Source organism: Ochlerotatus camptorhynchus, unplaced genomic scaffold, assembly GCF_037179485.1.
Source record: "Ochlerotatus camptorhynchus isolate MF236.1 unplaced genomic scaffold, CSIRO-AGI_Acam_v1.1 ptg000033l, whole genome shotgun sequence".
Lineage (NCBI taxonomy): Eukaryota > Metazoa > Arthropoda > Insecta > Diptera > Culicidae > Ochlerotatus > Ochlerotatus camptorhynchus.
This window is the reverse complement of record NW_027040524.1, coordinates 1,986,026-2,006,210: the sequence shown is the minus strand read 5'-3', so window position 1 is coordinate 2,006,210 and position 20,185 is coordinate 1,986,026. Positions and strand designations below refer to the sequence as shown.

Sequence of the window (20,185 nt, the reverse complement as noted above, 5' to 3'; positions counted from 1 at the left end):
TGGGGCGCCCTGAGACGCAACCCGAGTAGCACCCCAACAAACAATTTGAGTTGATCAACAGCTGAATAAGCAACTTTTTAGCTCAAGAAGCTTGTTTTTGCCTGAATAAGCTCTTATTCAACATTCAATGTTTGTTGGGACACTTTCATCACAATAAGTTACCGCAACTTGTTTATGACTGAAATAAGTCGTATATAAGTTTCTACAATTGATTTGTGACAAGCGTGCTACTAGAGAAGGGAGTCCCGGATAAAATCGACAACCTCATCGAAGCGCAGTATGAGCAATAATCAATACGAAACTAACGATTTTAAATTGGCTCACTACTTGACTAGCCTATTGGTCGCATGATCCAACCTGTTGCACCAAAGACAAAACCAACGATTTCACCGATCGCATTCTGAACCGAGTGGCGATCAACTTCATAAATCAGCTGAATAGTAAATACACACTTCGCAAAAATACACTAATAAAAATTCTCAAAAATACCTAGAAAATACCAAACCCCTGCAATGCGATCCAGTTCTTGAAACTGCCGAAAAAATCAGCAGCGCTGGTGATCCATAACCTCGTCTATAACATATTTAAGCTTCAACCATGCCAATGACATTTATATAAGGTCTGGGCCAACAGGCAGCTTGCTGGTGTTAGAAGCAAAAATGTTGTTAACATTACTGAACATCTGCGAACAGATAGAAATACGTCACTGCCAACATATGAGAACAGATAGAAATACGTCACTGCCGACAGCTGTTTCGTGTAAAAATATAAACATTGCAATAAAATACGAACACTACTAGACATTTGCACATTTCACTAACACCAATAAGCCCTTTGACCCAGACCTTATATAAATGTAATTGCAACCATGCAACATTTAATGCGGCAAGGTAGCAACAAATGTAATGCCTTCAAAACCATTCTTACTTTCCCGCAATGGACAATTAAAAAATGATTAAGTTGTTTTCGAATTGACGAGCACCATTTGCGTGAATCATGCTTTCCTATAGAAAACTCTATCTATTTTCCGCAACGCTGCGCGACATGTAGCAAGATTAATCATAGAGGAAGAGGAGGAGCTGTCAAATTAGACCAGAGCACCAGAGAAATTTGGCGTCACTCGAATTGTTCGCAGATGACAGGCGTTGCAATTCTGCGGAAAATACAAGGTGGTGTAGTGGTAAGCGTGATTATCTCTCACCCCAGCAGGCCTGCGTTCAATCCCAGCCGAAGCCGCCGGGATATGTTCTGAGGCATAACATAACATCTCTGATCACGCCTTCCTTTGGAAGGGAAGTAAAGCGTAAAGCCAAAGATGAATACTAAGATGAAACTGTCGGAAGAAAATCTTTCTATTTTAGTGTCCTCATTGCCCAAGCGCAATGACAGCGGAAACGAAACGGCAGCGGCAGCGGAAAACCCCGATCTGAGTAAGCCTACTTGTCGGATTGAAAACAAGTTAGAATCAAATCGACATCGGTTAGGCTTCTTGATGTCATTTGTGACAACTGTCAAACTTTCCGTTTCCGTTCCGCTTCCGTCCACATTGCGTTTGGGCCTTTACCGGTCCCTTTCATTCAATGAATACCCCCTGTATTCAAGGTAATTTTGTGGTTTTGCTGCTCCCTCGGTAGAGATAAAATTTTGCGCTCATTTTTATCAAAACAATTACACCAAAATCAGAGATGTCCCATTTTTTAATTACTCAATTAACAACTAATTGATTATTTTTTGTTCGCTATGCTGTCATTTTTGCACCAATAAGAGTGCAGCGTATGTTTGAAACGATGGGTGATGATCCAATGGAGAAGTTAATGCTTACACACTTCAATTTTTTCGCCGAGATTCCAACAGCCGAGCAGTTCTGCAATTTATTTGGCTGAGACTCAGTAAAACAATTGCCGAGGCTCAGCTAACAAATAACTATTTACTGAAATATCAGCTAACAAAAAGATATTTTGCAGAGATATCAGCAAAAGTAAATGCCGAGGTGATCTGCTGTTGGAGATTTTACCGAGCTAGATTAAGTGTGTATATCGGCATTATATAACCGATTACAAACATTTAACTTTTCGGTTCTTTAATGGATTAATCGATTATTCGAATGAAAATCGGCCATCACTAGATGAATGTGAAACGTCATTTCAAATATAAGGACCGTACATAAATAATGATACAATTTGAAAGAGATCGAGGCTAATCACAAATTACGTCCCCACGTAAACTGAAATAAACACGAGTGTTCACCGGTTGGTAAAGCCGTTGGTCCCCGGTTCATGAATTGATGGGTCGATAGGTAGGGCCCAGGTGTGGAAGCTGCCTCCCTGGCGTTGGTAGCATTGGTGCTCAGCACGGAAAACAAGATCGACGGAAAACAAATCAAGGAAGAATTTCGAAGCTGTTATGGTCTCTGAATAAGCTGCAGAGGTTTATGCTGCGAATCTGATGAGGTGGACTAAGTTTTTTTTTAGTTGGAATTGGGTTGTTTAGGGGTATTGAGGTAAATACGTATTCGTTATCTGCATTAAAAATGGAACCGAAATTCAACATTTCATCAATTTTGGTACACTGGAACTATTTTAAATAAGTACGATTACATTAGCAAAAATCACCATCTTAGCGCCCCTTGGTGGGACTTTGTATGGGAGCGAGCTGTCAACGAATAGATTTAGTGTCAAAGATCAAAAATTTAAATCTTGATTTAAAAATCGAGAGAAATGTCTACGGGATCGATAAAAATATCGTTATGCTCAGAAAACGAAGCTCTATCAGATGATGAATAAAAATCGGTATATTTTTTTCGAAGTTTAACAACCCAATTGATGCATTATGCAGAAAATGCTTTCAGTATTTTACGAAATGTAGCATGGCACGATGCTTAGAGTAATCAAAGTATTCATCCTTAGCAACGATTGGCAAACCCGAGGGCAAACTGTCAACACTCGACAATGATGCCATTTTATATAATATTTTAAGTGATCTACTTGTCAACGTGTGCCCTAATGTACCGAACAGTGTGCCATTCTGTGTCTCGGCACAGTGTGCAGAGTTGATTGCCCCTTGATTAAGACCCGTTGTATTGACCAGAAAGTGCAAGGACACAACAGCTAGAATCAGTTTTACTTGAAACCGCAGGATCCAATAACCACTAAGAAGTGGTTAGAACTAATTTATTGTTGAAACATTATTTCAATAACATAGGGGTAATGGATGTAATGTCGCCCTAAATGCCCCTAATTTGGGTCCATACATAAATTCAGTAATCGACTAAATTTTCAATAGCGTCCAAAAATATCCATTAGTCCCCATGACACGCTCATTTAGATACAATTGATAAATAGCAGATTTTTAGCGATGGGCCAAATCTTAGGTCCATAGGCCAACATTAGAGCCATTTCCCCTACGATACCAAATACCAATCGGATATATCAAGGGAAGGGAGATCTTCTGGGTTCTATTAAATACACTTGACTTGGCTCAATCAGATGTCAACATAATGAATTTGATACTGGTTTGCTATGGTAATTTCTCCTTAGCGTGAATATACTGTAAATATATACAGAGAGAGAAGGATTAGTAATTTATATTTAATTCCACCTTATTTGCTTACAGGGTTGCTTCCACTCACTTGCTCACATTAGATATTATAATGATAATTAGTACTTGTAAGTTACAAGAAAAGGCTGCAAACTAGGTGTTTGGCAACCTGTGATTTTTGTTTTCAGTGCGTCACAATCAGCAAATTAACGATTTGTGAGCGCTCCCTCTGAGTGAACGCTCACGAGTCATTAATTCGCTGATTGTGACGCACTGAAAGCGAAATTGGCAGGTTTTATGTGTCAAATACATACATTCCAACCTCTTCTTGTTTCTGTCAAGTACAAACTATCATAATAGCATCCAATGATTCCATAATTCCGAAAAACATTTTTTATAGCGAAGTGAGTGGAAGTAACCCAGTATTGCTTATCCTTGACAGATACGCGTATTTCATCTACAATGTGCAGGTCGAGTGCAAACTTCTCAGTGTCTTGTACTAATTAATACTCGACTAAATATTGGAATATATCGAAATATATTGATATTGTATTGCCCCTTACGGGAAACATGGCGCACTAGATTGGCGTATCATGGTATGGTTTATCAAGACATCAATTAAAAGCTGAGCGCTTTGCTAAAATATAAACAATTTGTGATTCTTTATCATATCCAAAGGGAAGAGAAAGGGAAATAATTTTAAAAGTTATATTTATTAGAAACATTTTTTTTGTTGACATCCGTTCTTAAAAGAGAGATAAAGCGAAGGATGTGCTTAGTAGGCCGGAAATAAGATCAAAAACCCCAGGACTCGCTGAAACACTGATGTATTATGTGTTAGCTAATGGTTTTCGCGAATTTAGCGGAGTTTGGTGAGGATTTATTTTTCTGGTTTGGTTTTAGGAATTTCACACAATGAAATCAACATTTAACGGATCAATTTTTCCAATATCATTTATTAGTATAGCTTACGTTTTAATGATGATTTTTTTTTTTCAGAGTTGGATCACAATCAAAGAAGAATAAGAGAATCAATAAAATCTGCATCGAACGAGGAAATAGTTTACTCTTTTTTAACCGAAAACTGAAACGAAGTCCTCTAGAGATTCAACTTGTGGATTTTTGTTTGCTTGCGCAGTGTACAATATACTAAGGTTAGCACTATTATCAATGCGAACGGGTAAACCTATAAAATATCAAAGGCGACAGTTTTCCATTTCGTCTCTTCGGCTTCTGGAAAGAACAGCTCTGGTAGATTTCGTTTTACTTATCATGATTTCCAATCGGGGGGAAAGCTCGTGGTTCACACTTGTTGATTTCGGTTCGAATTGCTTCCACAACTGTTGGATGCAAACATTACTCTCTATTTAAGAAATATGAGCATATAGGTTTGGAGATTGCACTTGACCATCCTTGGTTGGATTTCAATCTTAAAGTCACACTGGGTGCGACAGCCTAATGATATCTTACGACCATTTTGAAGGGTCGTGTGCCTTGTGACGCACTTGTCTTATTTGTAACTTTGTTTTTTTTTTTGAATAGCTACACTACATTAAAATATAAGAAAGAATTAGAGATATGAGTGAAGTTTCGACCTTCTGGATTTGAATGTATTTACACGATTTTAACTATCAAAAAATTGGAGTAGCTAAAACTATCTAAGAATATCTAGTTTGAGATTTTAAGAATGTATGGGCCAATTGTGTCGAATAAAAAGTAATTCCCAAATATCAATTCGACCGATTCTCTGTAAGGAACATAGGAAATATATACAGCTAAAAGTGGAGCTTCACAATCAGATAGTGACCTTTTCGAGCACAATTCACACGCACAAATATCTGCTGTTGGAAGAAAAATGTGACAAGAGAAAACAATCTTCTTAATCATTATTTGGTATCATATCCTAGCTAACTTTATTTTACAATACAGTGCGCAACTGGTTTACTACACTTCGTGTTTAGGGGAATCCCAAATTTCCTGAAACCAATCTCGATAAATTCTTCAAACGCTTTTTTTTTCACCTATCAATCTTTGTTAAGTACCCCCTGGTTCATCAATTTTTCCGCTATAACAAATCAGTACCTTTGTCAATGTAGTTTTGAAAATTATTGATTTGAAAATTTTGTTCGTGAATAAACTTTTGTGTTAATTTTTACTTTAAAATTCAAAATAGCACCCAGAATAATGTATGTTTATTCCTTTTTCTAGCTTTTCCACCGTTCAACGTTGCGCCATTTGCTCTTCAGTTCGGAAATTTGAATTGTCTTTTATTTGCGTTTGCTACGGCTCTGTTCTTAGTTCTAAACTAGCGTTCGCGTAAGTTTCACCAAATTGGTAGATCCATACTTCGTCAAATTCAACGGAAGCGCTGACGGATTCTTCTTGGACTGCGTGTGCCACGTCAGGATCTGAAAGCAACAAAAAACGGTCACTCGTTTTGCTCATCACTTGGGAAAGGCATTTGAGAGCAAACCTCAGTGCAATTGGATGCCAACAGATCGATTTCCTTAAGATCCAGCGGATCCAAACTTCTCAGGAAGCCATCCTCTTCGTACCCGGCCTTGAAGGGCATTTCCGCCTTGGGTCGGGACAGAAGGAACTTGACGCTCACTGCAAATCCGGCCATATCGATTGGATACTTGCGACCGCCGATCCACCCGTCGTAGAACCCGGTGATCGACCCATTGACCACGATCGGACTGCTGACGCCGTACTTGGAGATCAGGCCAACGGGCCACATACCCACCTTGCGAATGAAGCGTATCTGAGAAAGGGTAAGCGACAGAATTAATCGGTTTTTTATTGCGGAAGATTCGAGATCGAACCTGTTCGAAGATCTGTAAGTTGTAGGTATTGTCATCGTCGGCGAAGTAGAGGACTCCTTCGGTCGCGTTGGCACGGATCCACTGGAGGCCTCGGTTTCGATTGGACACGCCACGTGGCTTGACCTTCAGTTTGCGATATTTGGCTGGCATTGGAGCTAAGAAAAAAAAAAATGGAAATTTGTATTATGAGCGATACTTAAAAATCGAAACCAAGTCCACCTCACCTGTTAAATGGATAAATGGCACATTGATTTGCTTCAGCAGTCTCGTTACGGTTTCGGTCCGGTTGTCGGCATCCTCTACGATCAGCCAGAACAGGTTCGGCACGTGCTTGAGGGTGTAGCCGAGTCGGGTGATTTCCGCCAGCTGCTCCGGACGGCGATATGTCGGTGTGATGATGTACAGTGGGGGTAGCACCTTGGTGTCCACCGGGAATTTTAAAGGAATCTGCAAAAAACGATAGACGGTGATTATCGTTTCTTTTTCCATTATATATTTATGACAATGATGATGATGATGATGATGATTGTCAATAGCAAGGGCGTCGAACAAGGTCGCTTGAATACCTATCCTACCCACAAAGAAATTTCAATTAATCAAACTGATTGTGATGAACATTCTGCCTGGGCTCGGAAAAGCGGTAGAAACGGAAATATCGGTAATGAAGAGATAATGAGAAAAGGGTTCCGAAAAAGACGGTTTGATTGGTTTAGGGGCTCTTTGGAGAGCGAGCGAAGGGTTCGAAGCATAAATTAATAGGTTTTCGGATACTTTTATCGGTTGGCCGTCTCCGATTTCCTACCGAGAAAAAGGGAAACATGATTCACGTACGACGGGAGTTCGGTCCTCAATTAGTAGCTATCGTTCATTTTCATTAACCATAACACCACCCTGAGTGGTGGAACGAAACCAGGTTCGGTTTTTTGTTTTGTCGATATTTTCGAACGAGATGAGGTTAAGCTCACTTTTCGTCTGCGGCGGAAAAGTTCGGAAAATCCTGTCTTCCATTTCTGCCATTATCACCTGCCAATATATGGCGAAAGGATGGTACACTAATTCTGAACTATCACACAAACCGCAGACATTGAGCATGTTCAGACCATTATCAGAACTTTGTGAAACTGTGCGGTTTTGCCGTGTTCGGGTTTGATCCATCCAAATCCCAAACCACCGAATCGTGCAAAACCACTCAAATCCCGGCTCCCGTGGCTCCCGGGAGGGGGATAAATTTTCCCGCCTACTTCGAAACGGTGATGCTGTGTGCGTTGCATCAGTAAACAAAACGAGCTTCCCAGTTGTCTGGCGGCGATGCTTCGCATTTGAGGCACAGGCAGTAGGCTTTGAATATGTAGAAAGGTGGTAGGTACTCTTGCACACCGCCTACTGGATGTCGATTCTGACTGCAACCTCCGGTGAAATCGCACTCGGTGTCTACACTATCCATTGTGAATGAGGGGTTGCATTGCTCCTTCCTGCACCATCACAGGATATTGGACGCTGCTGCTAAGGTTTCCCGTATTATCGTTCGCTAAAACCGACCGGGGGAAAGGTTAAGGTACGGGTTGATCGGCAGTTGGCAGACAGACAAGTGGGTGGAAAATTTTGAACGTGCATCGGGCGTAACCTTGTGCCTTGAATTGCAAAGTGCATTCTCCGGAACGAACAGGTTAGGCATATTCGATTCGGTTGTCGGGGTGGTACCAACGGTGGGTATAAGTCTTTCCGCTTTATAGCCGAACCCAATTGAATATTAAGGTTACAGTGACTGTATCTAAAGGGCACAACTGTCCTTTAGTATTGCAGTCTTGTTTGGAAATTTAGAATTGCTATGGATACTGGAATCAGTGACTGTACATAAATCTAATGATGACGCAGTTTCTCCATTTTACAAGTGAGATCCGTTTTTCTCAACCGAGTTAAACATAATGTTCCAAGGCATTACATCGCCATATTGCCAATTTTATTTAGGCGCAAAAACTGTCAAGATTTGGACGCTTAACCTCTTCGGAAAGATGAAGAAAATCTCAAACAAAAAATCGTAACGAACACACCAAACTATACATCTCTTAAAGGGTGTTATGATCAAAATATGGTTGACTTCAACTTGAGGCATTTTTTTTAAATCGAGTATCAAAAACCTGATCATCCCTCATTTTTTAGGTGTGTGCCTGCAGAGTGATGCCTCTATTGACTTCTCTGCCTTCTTTAGTATTAGCAACCGGTGGAAACTAACGGTTTTAAATTGGCTCACTACTTGACTAGCCTATTGGTCCCAAGCAAACGATTAACGTACCACGTTCTAGTCGAAATTCTAGTACTACGCAATGTTTGTTTTGATTCGCTATGAAAGTTTGACAGATAAATGAGGGGTTATTGGTTTTTCCTATGTTTCGAGGGGTGAATCGATTAGCTTGGGACCGAAGAGAGTACCAGAGCTGAGCCAAAAAGTTGAGCACGTTATTTCGGGACCTTCTAGTCTTAGAGTTACCTCTATGCTATTAGTCCCAAGAAAATCGATTAACGTACCCCATTATTGTCTAAATTCTAGTACTACATTATATTTGTTTTAATTTGCTATGAAAGTTTGACAGATAAAATGAGGGGTTCGTGGATTTTCCTATGTTTCGAGGGGTGCATCGACCAAAGATAGTACCAGAGCTGTGCCAAAAAGTTGAGCACGTTTCTTTGGACCGTTTGGTCTTAGAGTTACGTCTATGGTATTAGTGAGCAGTTCTACTAATACATGCGTTTTACTGGTTGAAAATAAAAAAGAAACCGCTATTAAGTCGAACACTTTGACCGCTGATTTCGTGGTTGAAAATAATAAGCAAATCGAACTTACACGGCTACACTAGCTAGGATGTATTAGTGAGATCTTGCGCCGAGAAGTCAATTTTGATTTTGACATTTCAAGCTGAAGAATGCATTAGCACAAACGAAGTGACAGACGGAGCGGCTCGAAAACTTTGCTGACTAACCTGCTATTGCAATTTTTCAGTGTACCACATGGCAACACCACTACTACTGGATTGTACCACATGGCAACACTACTACTAGATTGAACTAGCATTTTCACCAAATGTACTAGAATGTATTGGTTCTATCTCTTTCACTCTACTCAAAACTGAAATGCATTAAAAAATGATAAAATGATACGCACTCTTTGCACACTGTCAAAGAATCATTGTACACAAAATCAACTTTGTTCAAATCAAAACAAAAAAACTAACCCATCTGGTGGATGATGGCACAAGCTTCCAAGAAAATTCTGTTACAGTGAACCACATTATTTAAATGGATTTCTTCGCCAGTTAGTCGTCTGTCACTTCGTTTGTGGCATTAGGTTAGGTAATACCAAAGATGAATACTAAGATGAAACTGTCGGAAGAAAAACTTTCTATTTTAGTGTCCTCTTTCACGGTCCCTTTCATCCAATGAATACCCCCCGTATTCAAGGTAATTTTGTGGTTTTGCTGCCCCCTCGGTAGAGATGAAATTTTTATCAAAACAATCACACCAAAATCAGAGTTGTCCCATTTTTTAATTACTCGATTAACGACTAATAGATTATTTTTTGTTCGCTGTGCTGCCATTTTTCCACCAATGAGAGTGCAGTACATGTTTGAAACGATCGTTGAGATGTTAATACCGTATACAAATATTTTACTTTTTGGTTCGTTAACCGATTAATCGATTATTCTAATGAAAATCGGTCATCACTAGATGAATGTGAAACGTCATTTCAAATATAAGGAGCGTACATAAATAATGATACAATTTGAAAAGGGGGCTAATCATAAATTACGTCCTCACGGTAACTGAAATAAACACGAGCAGGGCTATGCATTTTCGAAACAAAGAAAAGAAAAAAAAATCGCTTAAATTAGAGCAATATCATTTTCGTGTAAGTCATTGTGTTTCTTGTTATCGAGTCACGATGAACATTCCTCCTTTCAATCATGACTAGACTATCGCTGAAGCAAAGACTTGTTTCAATTGACGCAATGAATGACTCGAAAACTGCTTCCTTCGGTTTTTTTTCCAGTTTCACTTCAATTCTGGCTCATTCGACTTGTCACGCATCGCGTCGTCAAGCATAAAAATATAGTATCCGCACAATATCGGTTGCCGATAGGGATAGCATCCGTAGTAATAATATATTATTTTATGTTAAACGAAAATTAAATCAACGAGGCCATTCTGGAGCCCAAGATGGCGGCCATTGGGGTCAGGAAAAGTCTCAAATACCCTACAATATGGGTATTTTCGGAACGGGGACGACGCGAAGGTGCCGAAAATCGATATCCGACGCCATTTTGGAATTCAAAATAGAGACAATTAATGTCAAATACCTTGAGATAAATGTATTTTAGGAAAGGGAACAACGCGTAGTTGTCAAAAATCGATGTCAGACGCCATTTTGGAATCCAAGATGGGGGCCTCCAGGATTCAGAAAGTGTCAAATACCCAACAATATGGTTATTCTCGGAACGGGAACAACGTGTAGATGCCTAAAATCGATATCCGATGCCATTTTGGAATCCAATATGGCGTCCATCAGGTTTCATAAAAAGTGTCAAATACCCTAATATCAGGGTATTTTTTGGAACGGGGACCTTTCCGATTCCCACGACGCGTAGATGCTGAAAATCGATATTCGATGCCATTCGCAGGCCATTCAACACTTCTTCTGGAATCGGAAGCCACCATATTGAATTTCAAAATGGCGTCAGACATCGATTTCTGGCGTCTAGATGTCACCCCGATTAAAAAAAACCCACATTGATCGGTATTCGTCAGTATTTCACAGTTTCTCTGAACCAAAGCCGCCATCTTGGGTTTAAAGACCGTCTAGGATTTCAAAATGGCGTCGAATATCGATTTCCAGTCTCTAGATGCCATCCCGATTCCAAAAATACCTATATTGGTGGGTATTTGACAATATTTCCCATTTGTTCTGAAATCGGAAGCCGCCATCTTGGATTGCTAAATGGCGTCGCATATCAATTTTCGATCTGTAGCCTTGATACTGATTACAAAAAGTAGAAGGGTCTGTGCCTAGGGGCATGAACGGAAGCTTGACGTAGGACCGCTAGTGGACGGAATAAATGTGAAGAGCATTTAGTTCTTTTAATTTAACAATTATCTATTATCTCAACTCTTTCCGTTTTTGAATTGTAGGCGTACCAAATATGTAGTATTTTTTTTCAAAGGGAAAGTTGATTAAGATAATCAATCAAAATCACTTGCACCCCAGCTTCCAAGTTTGGTTACAAGATTACAACTCTGGAGAGCATTTTGTGTGGTCGTTGGGGGATTGTGGTTCTGAATATGGACAAACAAGCACAGATAAATTCTATTCCAACTCTTTACTGATGTAAGCTTGATGACCCTGAAAAGGGCCGTTTTATTGAAGAGGACATCCATGGCCACTTACGCTTGGCGTGTTTAGTGTAGGTAGCACACCTCGTAGATCAGACCGGAGATACGTTTGACACCACCACGGTGAGCCAGACGACCGATGGCGGTTATCTCGAAGAACTTTGCGATGACGCTTGGCGCTTCCTTTACCAGACCTTTTCCTCCTTTGCCACGACTAGTCAATTGTTGCTTGTTAGGTGTGAAGGAGTGGACTAGTCACCACCTTCCTACTGCTGCTATTGCTGTTCACCACGCCGTCCGAAGCGAAAATGAGCTAATGGCATACAGCAGCGCTCTTTTATATCTTTTCAGGTTAAAGCAGAATGATGTGCAACCAAGTGGTATTAAAGCTTCAAAGACTCCTCCCGTTATGAGTAGTTTGCTATCAAGTAGCTGCACTGGCTCTTTTCCTTTTGCGTACATGGCGAATGAGAACGACCCAAATTTGAGTTTAGTTCACTCATAATTGCCAAAAGTGCAGGAACTCAGCGTTGAGTAAATTTGTCTCATGGTTTCCTGTGGAAAACCTAAAAAATCTGCCAGAAAATGAGGAAATTGACGAAAATTTTATTCAGTCTCGGAGTAGTACCAATAGACTGAGTGAATCAAATCTTTACTTTTCTCAAATTCGAGAATTTTTCCCTGAAAAAAAAACCTGGGAAAACCTGAGGCAAATTTACTCATCGCTGAGTTCCTGCACTTTATTTCTTATTTCTGAGATAACTAAACTTAATTTTGGGTCGTTCTCATTCGCCGTGATATCACCTTGAAAGATATCGGCGCCGGTGGTTAGCGTGATTACCTCTTACCCCAGCAGGCTTGGGTTCAATCTCAGTCGCACCGGCATGTTCTGAGGCATAACATATCTGATCCCACCTTCCTTTGGGAAGTAAAGCCGTTGGTCCTCTGTTCATGAGTTGATGGGTCGATTGGTAGGGTCCAGGTGTGGGAGCTGCCTCCCTGGCGTCGGTAGCATTGGAGCTCAGTACATTGATCGATTCTCTTCATCGACACTCTCTTTCGTAAATAACTCGGCTTCACAAATGTTTCCTGCCGTCTTCGTCGAATTAGATGCTAGATTGTTGCTTCTTCCATCGAAAATATCCGGTCGTGGCGATTCAAAGTTGATAAAGGTTGATCAAAATAATTTGTACCCCTGCTTCCAGTTTGATTACATGAGCATTCTGTGTAATCGTTGGTTCTGAATATGGACAAACAGGCAGATGAATTCTATTCCTACTCTTTACTGTAATAAGCTTGGTGGCCCTGAAAAGAGCCGTTTTGTTGCCAAAGTTGGTGATGGTTTAACCTCGGAAACCAAACACTTCAAAACGTAGATGACATCCATGGCCGCTTACGCTTGGCGTGTTTAGTGTAGGTGACAGCATCACGGATCTCATTTTTCAGGAACACCTTCAGCACACCTCGTAAATCAGACCGGAGATACGTTAGACACCGCCACGGCGAGCCAGACGACGGATGGTGGTTATCTCGAAGAATTTGCGTTTGGTTCTGAATATGGCGATGAGTGTGCAAATTATTACGTGATTCCATCCTCCCTATTCGCACGCGCCCGAGGATCGGAGGCGAATGCCACTTCGACTTGTTTCGTCTACTTACTACTCTCTGACGACTGTGCTGGGGAAGCAGCATATGCATGTAGGTAATTGGTGGATTTGTTAGTTAATTCGACGCTTTTGGACAATGCTGGACATTTACCAGTTTTTCAATAGTTTCTTGTTGAAAATGAACATTTGGAAGCATTGTTATCGATGCGTAGCCATATTTCTGATCGATTGGTGATAAAATTATTGAAATTGGACCAGGGGCAGCTGAGTTATTAACGTTCAAAATCTTTCTTAATTTGTTACATGTTCCATTTTCGGTTTTCACAAAGTGTACCCCCATATAGAAATCAAAGACGTGTCCTACGTCAAAAGAAACCAGTTGTCTCCTCTTCCTCTTAGGTCCAGATTATAAGATAGAGCTGGAATTAGGGCGTAACAGGCTTTGTAAACAATGACTTCTATCGATGATTTCTAGGAACTCAAGACACGCCCATGCAAACCAGCATACGTCTTCCTCTACCCGATGGTGTTGTTGATTTGCGTTTGCGAGCCTTAGCTTTCTAGAAATCATCGAAAGAAGTCATTGTTTACAAAAACTGTTACGCCTTAATTCCAGCTCTATCTAGAATTGTACAATTCGACAGTGAGCATGCTGATCGATTCGATTTTCTCTTTGCATTGCTACAGCTAAGCGAAATAATTTTCTAGAATTTGTTCAATGCAGAGTTGTAAAAGGTTGTAGGTATTGGCTATCAAAAGCAGAAACATTAAATCTAGCGAGTTATTAACAAAAGAGAAAATCTTCGAATATAATCGATCATCGCGTTTACGCCCTTATGCATGCTCACTCTCGATTTGCTAATTTACAACTGAAAAAGCAGCATTTTTGCCAGTATCTTTCAGAAATTTAGCAGAATGGGCAAACAATGGTCAGATAGATAAATGAAAATAATTTTACAGGGAACCACCCCAACAAACGCTACCATTGCAAACACATACACATAAAAAAGGCAAGTTTATAAATTGACATCCGGCCAGAGGCTTTTATCGGGACGTCCAGAAATTGGTATGCAAAATATGTTCGATGTTTACCATTCCGATAATGTGAAGCATGTGCGCTCCATCGACCGGAAAAGCGAGCATAAAATCCAGTTTCTCTCTAGTGGCAGTTTGGATTTTTAGTCCAAGGGTAGCAAAATCTTACTTTTATCAATTTAGTTCAAGCGATTAGTCAGCTTGAAGTAATTGTATTTACGCTCTTTAAATCTCTGCAATTTCCGCAAAGTTTTTCTTCCAAAAGGATCACATTTCCAAGCACTTGGATCCGAACAGAGAGCAACCAACTGGTAGGTAGAAAGCTTAACTTTACAGCTCATAAATCCTCCATAAATATCGCAAACCTTTTAGCGGAATAAAATGACGCACCGAGGCGCAAAAAAGTGGAACAAATCTCCCGGCAAGCAAAGCTGATGGATAGATGAACGGGCGGACGGAGTGAGGTGAGGAGTCATTGAGTACAGAGTTCTCAACAAGTACTGCTAAGTAGAAGAATGTGACAGAAAAAAAAAGAATCATAAACTCCATGCTTCCTTCTTACGAGATTGGAGGAGTGCTCCCGTAGACCCTTTCTTCTAGTGGTGTAGAAGTGTAGAAGACCCGTGGCACAGAGCTACCGAATCAACGTTTCATAAAAGCAAACGAGCTGGAAAGCGGAAGTGAAGTGATAACACTTACTCTTTTTAAATACTGCTGCATTGTACGACCGAGCGAGCGAGTGAGCATTTTCTTCCCAACTCTTTGACAGTGTGATAAGAACGAGCAGTTCTCAGTCTTTTTTTTTTACTAAGCGGAACTAATTTTTTCGCGAACGGAAGAAATAGTGTGAAAATGAGTGCCGTAGGTAATCGGATTTAGGCATGTAGGTTTCGATCCCGAGAGCGATGCAGAAATCTCATACTTACATCACTACTTCTAGCTGATTGTTGACGATTTCCGGAGATATCATTCTCCCCGGGGGCTGCAGTCGTTGTCGTCGTCGTCGTCGTACTGGTAGTTGTGCTCGTTGAAGTGCTTGCTGTGCTACTGCTACTACTGCTGCTGCTGCTGCTACTAGTTCCTAAGGTTGTGGTAGTCCGGTCCGTTGATTTCGTGCCACCTCCCGGTCGGACATCGTTGAAGGTGAGACTCCTGGAACGGATCTTGTCAACGATGGATGGCTGCTCCTGGCCGTCGTCTGGACCCAGATCGTCTCCGATCAGGGCTTGCGCTTCCGCCGGAGGCTGGCCAGGTCCATTGCTTCCGGCTAGCGCTGCTGAAGAGCTGCTAACGAAATTTGCTATCGAAATCTGATTTTGACACAGGATTATGAACACCGAACTGATCAGCAGCGTCAGGTACAGTTTGTAGGATTTGATCATCCTTCCTACGGATTGGCTGAGCGAAGCCGTTGCGCGGGATTGCGAAAGCACGGTTTTTGGGGGGGCCAGTTGGCGGAATTCTTTAGATGTGCGATTCAGCTACTGACGGTGGTAGCCTGGGCAGGCTGATGGGCGTGCGGCTGGGTAGACGCATTGATATCTGGAATGGGATCGAACAGAATGAACGGGGAGTTAGATATTAGAATATTGGTACATTTTGAATTAACAAGTTACAGTTCTGGTACCCCGCTCTAATGACAGAAGATTGCTTGTTAGAAATTCTAATTAGAGAAGAATAACAAAAGAATCGAACTCTAAAGATAGTTCCAAAGAAATACAGAGGATAACTTTTAATAAAAGATAATTTTTAGATGAATTCTGAAGGAGATTTGAGGAGAATTGCGAGAATTTCTAAAGAATGTTGCTAGAATGCTTAATTATTGTGATACCAGCAGCCGTGTTGCGGTTCTGTTTTTCTTGTATGTGTGGTTTTATTACACAATAATGTAGAGTTGTCAAAAATCGGACTGTGTTTATTTACCATGGGGAATTAGTGAAGTAACTCAACTTATTGTTACTATTATTGTTATTGTAGGCAGGTCAAATGTCGCAGAGGATTGTAAAGCAGTTCGATAGTGTAGTCATGGCAGTCAAGGTTCTTCAGGGATCACCTTTAGAAAAGAAAAATGTGTTTAAAATTGAAAAATTAAACGAAGAAGAGTATTTGATTCTACCCCAGTCGCTACCATCAGATTCGTCGAGATCGTATATTTCGGTTAATTTCTTATGAAATTTTCCCTTATCTAGCGCGAGTTGCTTCCACTCATCGTAGGTAAGGTCTCCAAAACGTTGCATCGACTGATGAACACTGTCCCACCAAGTGAAGCTGGGCCTACAAGCTCGTTACTGTGGAGCTCTCAACCACGCAGCACATCGAAGGGGATGAGAACGGTTTCGTCTCCGAACATGCCCCCACAAGCGCATTTGATAAATGCGGACCTTTTTTGTGATTCGCTTTTTACCAAGCAAACGATTCACGGATGCGTTAGCAACAGATCCATTTTCACTTTGGCACAAGTTCACCATATTCTGCACCACTTGTTTCTCGTATCCCCGGATAGACGTTCGACAGCAACTTGAGTCCCGACAATCATGGCAGGAGCTATAACAGACTCATAAATCACACGACCCAACTGCCAGGATGGATTGTACTTTTTTAAGAAGTCCATCACGGCTCTTGAAACTCACACAGCATTCCTACAACGAACCCTCACAGTCATAGGGCGTTCTAGTTTAGCTGTAAGGTACCGCATAGGCTCAGTGGTTTTATAATACCGCCCACCAATCTGGATTTCAGTCAAAGCCTCCCCCTTTTGTCGTGACCGGACCGAGGTTTCCAGCCTCGGCCACGGCAACACGAATTAGCAATGCAGCTCTCACGGGTGCGGCTGCTTCTATTGCTGCTGCTGCTGCTGTTTCTGTAGTTGCTGTTTCTGCTGCTGCTGGTGGTCCGTCACCTCCAAAATGGTTTTAACCCCCAAATGGTTTTAACTAAAGTCAAAACTTTAAACGCGTTTTTCTCGAAACCACATTTTTTTATCGGGCGAAGATTTTTCTCAGAAACTATAAGAGATATTGACTTGAATCTTTGCGCATTTTGTTCCTTATTAAATTCTTTGGAGCTTCTCCCACTTTCAGCCAAAAATATTAACATTTAACATTGTTTGAAGCACCTTAAAGCTGCAAAAAAGCGGGCTAAAAATCGCCTGTTTTTTCATATGGCCGCCATTTTGTTAATTTGCAAGATTTTTTGCTGCCAACGGGAGAAGCTCCAGAGAATCTTATGCAGATTATAATTTCATCACGAAATCTGTTTCAGATGAAGCCGTTCCAGAGAAAAGTCTTCGCCCGTCCAGGCGTTTGCGGCGAACAGGGGTTTGTTTGCCGCCATTTTGTGACGTCAATAATGTCTTTTTTTATGTCGAAAAAAATTTATTTGTAAACTTTAATGTTCAATAAACAAGAATCCCAAAGAGTTAGGCGCATTACTATTCATTTTCCTTGAAAAAAAAATAATTGAAAAACAGGCCGAAAAAAGGCAAAAGATTGGGAATACCCCCTTAATTGAGGAAGGGGAGCATTATATCCACCCATTTGGGAGAATTTTATCTACCCTCTCGGGGGACTTTCATCTACCATCTCCGAGATGTTTCATCCATCAGGTCATGGCAATTCTAACTATTTAAAAATTTCCTCAGTCCATCCATCAGGTAATGGAAATTCTTATCTACCATCCGTCCCAGAATTACCAGGTCATGGTAATTCTATCTACCATCCATCAGGTCATGGTAATTCTATCTACCATCCATCAGGTCATGGTAATTCTATCTACCATCCATCAGGTCATGGTAATTCTATCTACCATCCATCAGGTCATGGTAATTCTTTCTATCATCCATCAGGTCATGGTCATTCTATCTACCATCCATCAGGTCATGGCAAGTTTTTCAAAATAATTCTTCAGTTCTTTAGTCATTCCACTATACTTACACTATCGTACCAACTGTGCGATTGTCGTGACCGGAACGAGGTTTCCAGCCTCGGCCACGGCAACACGAATTAGCGATGCAGCTCTCACGGGTGCGGCTGCTTCTATTGCTGCTGCTGCTGCTGTTTCTGCTGCTGCTGGTGGTCCGTCACCTCCAAAATTCGTTACAAGAATGACTTCAACGAGTTTTTTTTTTTAGTTTAAATGATCTTTATTTTAGTTTAACTTGGACGATTACCATATAAATTTTTACTAAGTGATTTAATTGCTTTCTTCATCTTTAGGTATGGGCAAAATTCAAAATTTGTTTTACAGAATTAGTCCTAGACTTAGTACACGGTCGACCACCTTGGTGGGATTGGTTTGTTTTGTTTTTAGAATTTGAAGAGAAACTACTTAATACTACTATTGACAGCTTAAAACTAACCTACTCTACTATATACACTTAACATACTATGTACAAATTGCTTATTAAAGCATGTTCAGAAAGATTGCATTTTTGAATAAATTTAGTTGTCATATCATCAATTTTGGAATCTACTTTGGGAATTTCTGCCTCTTGATGGAGGTCTGCTATTCTTGTGTCGAATGGACGATCTAGGATCATCCTCAACACTCTATTCTGTGCAACCTGGATTTTGTTCCTGTGGGTCTGAGCGCACGACTCCCACACCGGGGCGGCATAGAAGATCGCGGGGGCTATGATCTGTTTGTAAACAGCCAGTTTGTTTTGCCTTGAGAGGCGGGATCTGCGGCAAATGAGCGGATACAAACACCTAACCAAGGCGGAGCACTTAACTAGGGTTTTCTCTATGTGCGAGCGGAACAGGAGCTTCTCATCGAACAACATCCCGAGATAAGTAACATCAGTGGACCACTCGACCCTTGTACCATCCATTATTACGGTACAGGAGGGAGACGGTTTAAGTTTTGGTGATTGTCTGTGAAGGAACATGATCGCTTGGGTTTTCGAGGCGTTGATTTTGATTTTCCACGAGGTGGCATAATCAGTAAAGGTGTCAAGGCATCGTTGCAGCTTGTTCGTAATTTCACGAGGCATCCTACCCTTGACGGCTATCGCGGTGTCATCTGCGAACAGAAAGAACACGCAACCGTCTCCTAGAGGAGGGATGTCCGACGTGTAGATGCTGTAAAGCAGTGGTCCCAGCAGACTCCCTTGCGGAACACCTGCTGGGATTGGAAATTGTCCCGAAAGGGAACTATTCAACGACACCCTGAACGACCTTTGCTGGAGATAGTTACGGGTGATTTTCACAAGGTATGGTGGAAAGTTGGAGTTACAAAGCTTGTATATAAGTCCGTCGTGCCAGACATTGTCAAACGCCTTTTCGACGTCTAACAAGGCCATGGCTGTGGACTTGGATACAGCTTTGTTACTTCGGATGTTATTCATCACCCGCACTAGCTGATGATTGGTGGAATGCCCCTTGCGGAACCCGAACTGTTCCGGAAGAAGAATGTCATGTTCCTCCACAAACTTGTTTAGTCGGCTGAGGATCAATTTTTCGAACAGCTTGCTCAGCGCTGAGAGCAGGCTAATCGGTCTGTAGCTTGACGGTAGTGAAGGGTCTTTCCCAGGTTTGCGGATCGGGATGATTTTTGCCACCTTCCAGATGCTTGGAAAGTAGTGCAGCTCCAAGCATCTGTTGAGGATGGCAGCCAGCAGCGAGTGCACCCTCGCGCTGAGATTTTTCAACTCTAGGTTGAATATTCCGTCAAACCCGGGAGCCTTCATGTTCGTACTGTGTTTCAGCGCTGAGCAAATTTGTTCCTCTGTAATCCGTTCTTCTGGAGGGACGGTACAAGGGGAGGCATCTAACGTCTGGACGCACTGCACAACCTGGTTCT

General features: G+C 41.3%; 1 protein-coding gene across 1 annotated transcript in view; it reads right to left on the bottom strand.

Annotated features, from left to right (window-relative positions):
- Positions 1–4,473: 4,473 nt before the first annotated feature.
- Positions 4,474–20,185, bottom strand: part of GlcAT-P (Glucuronyltransferase P) — a 216,998-nt gene continuing 201,286 nt past the window's right edge. Inside the window, exons 3-7 of the mRNA XM_065231529.1 lie at positions 15,313–15,928; positions 6,587–6,809; positions 6,363–6,517; positions 6,011–6,301; positions 4,474–5,945 (exon numbers count right to left, since the gene is read on the bottom strand). Of these exons, the coding sequence (XP_065087601.1) occupies positions 5,838–5,945; positions 6,011–6,301; positions 6,363–6,517; positions 6,587–6,809; positions 15,313–15,768 (1,233 nt within the window). The 5' untranslated portion in view covers positions 15,769–15,928 and the 3' untranslated portion in view covers positions 4,474–5,837. The remainder of the gene's footprint in view (positions 5,946–6,010; positions 6,302–6,362; positions 6,518–6,586; positions 6,810–15,312; positions 15,929–20,185) is intronic.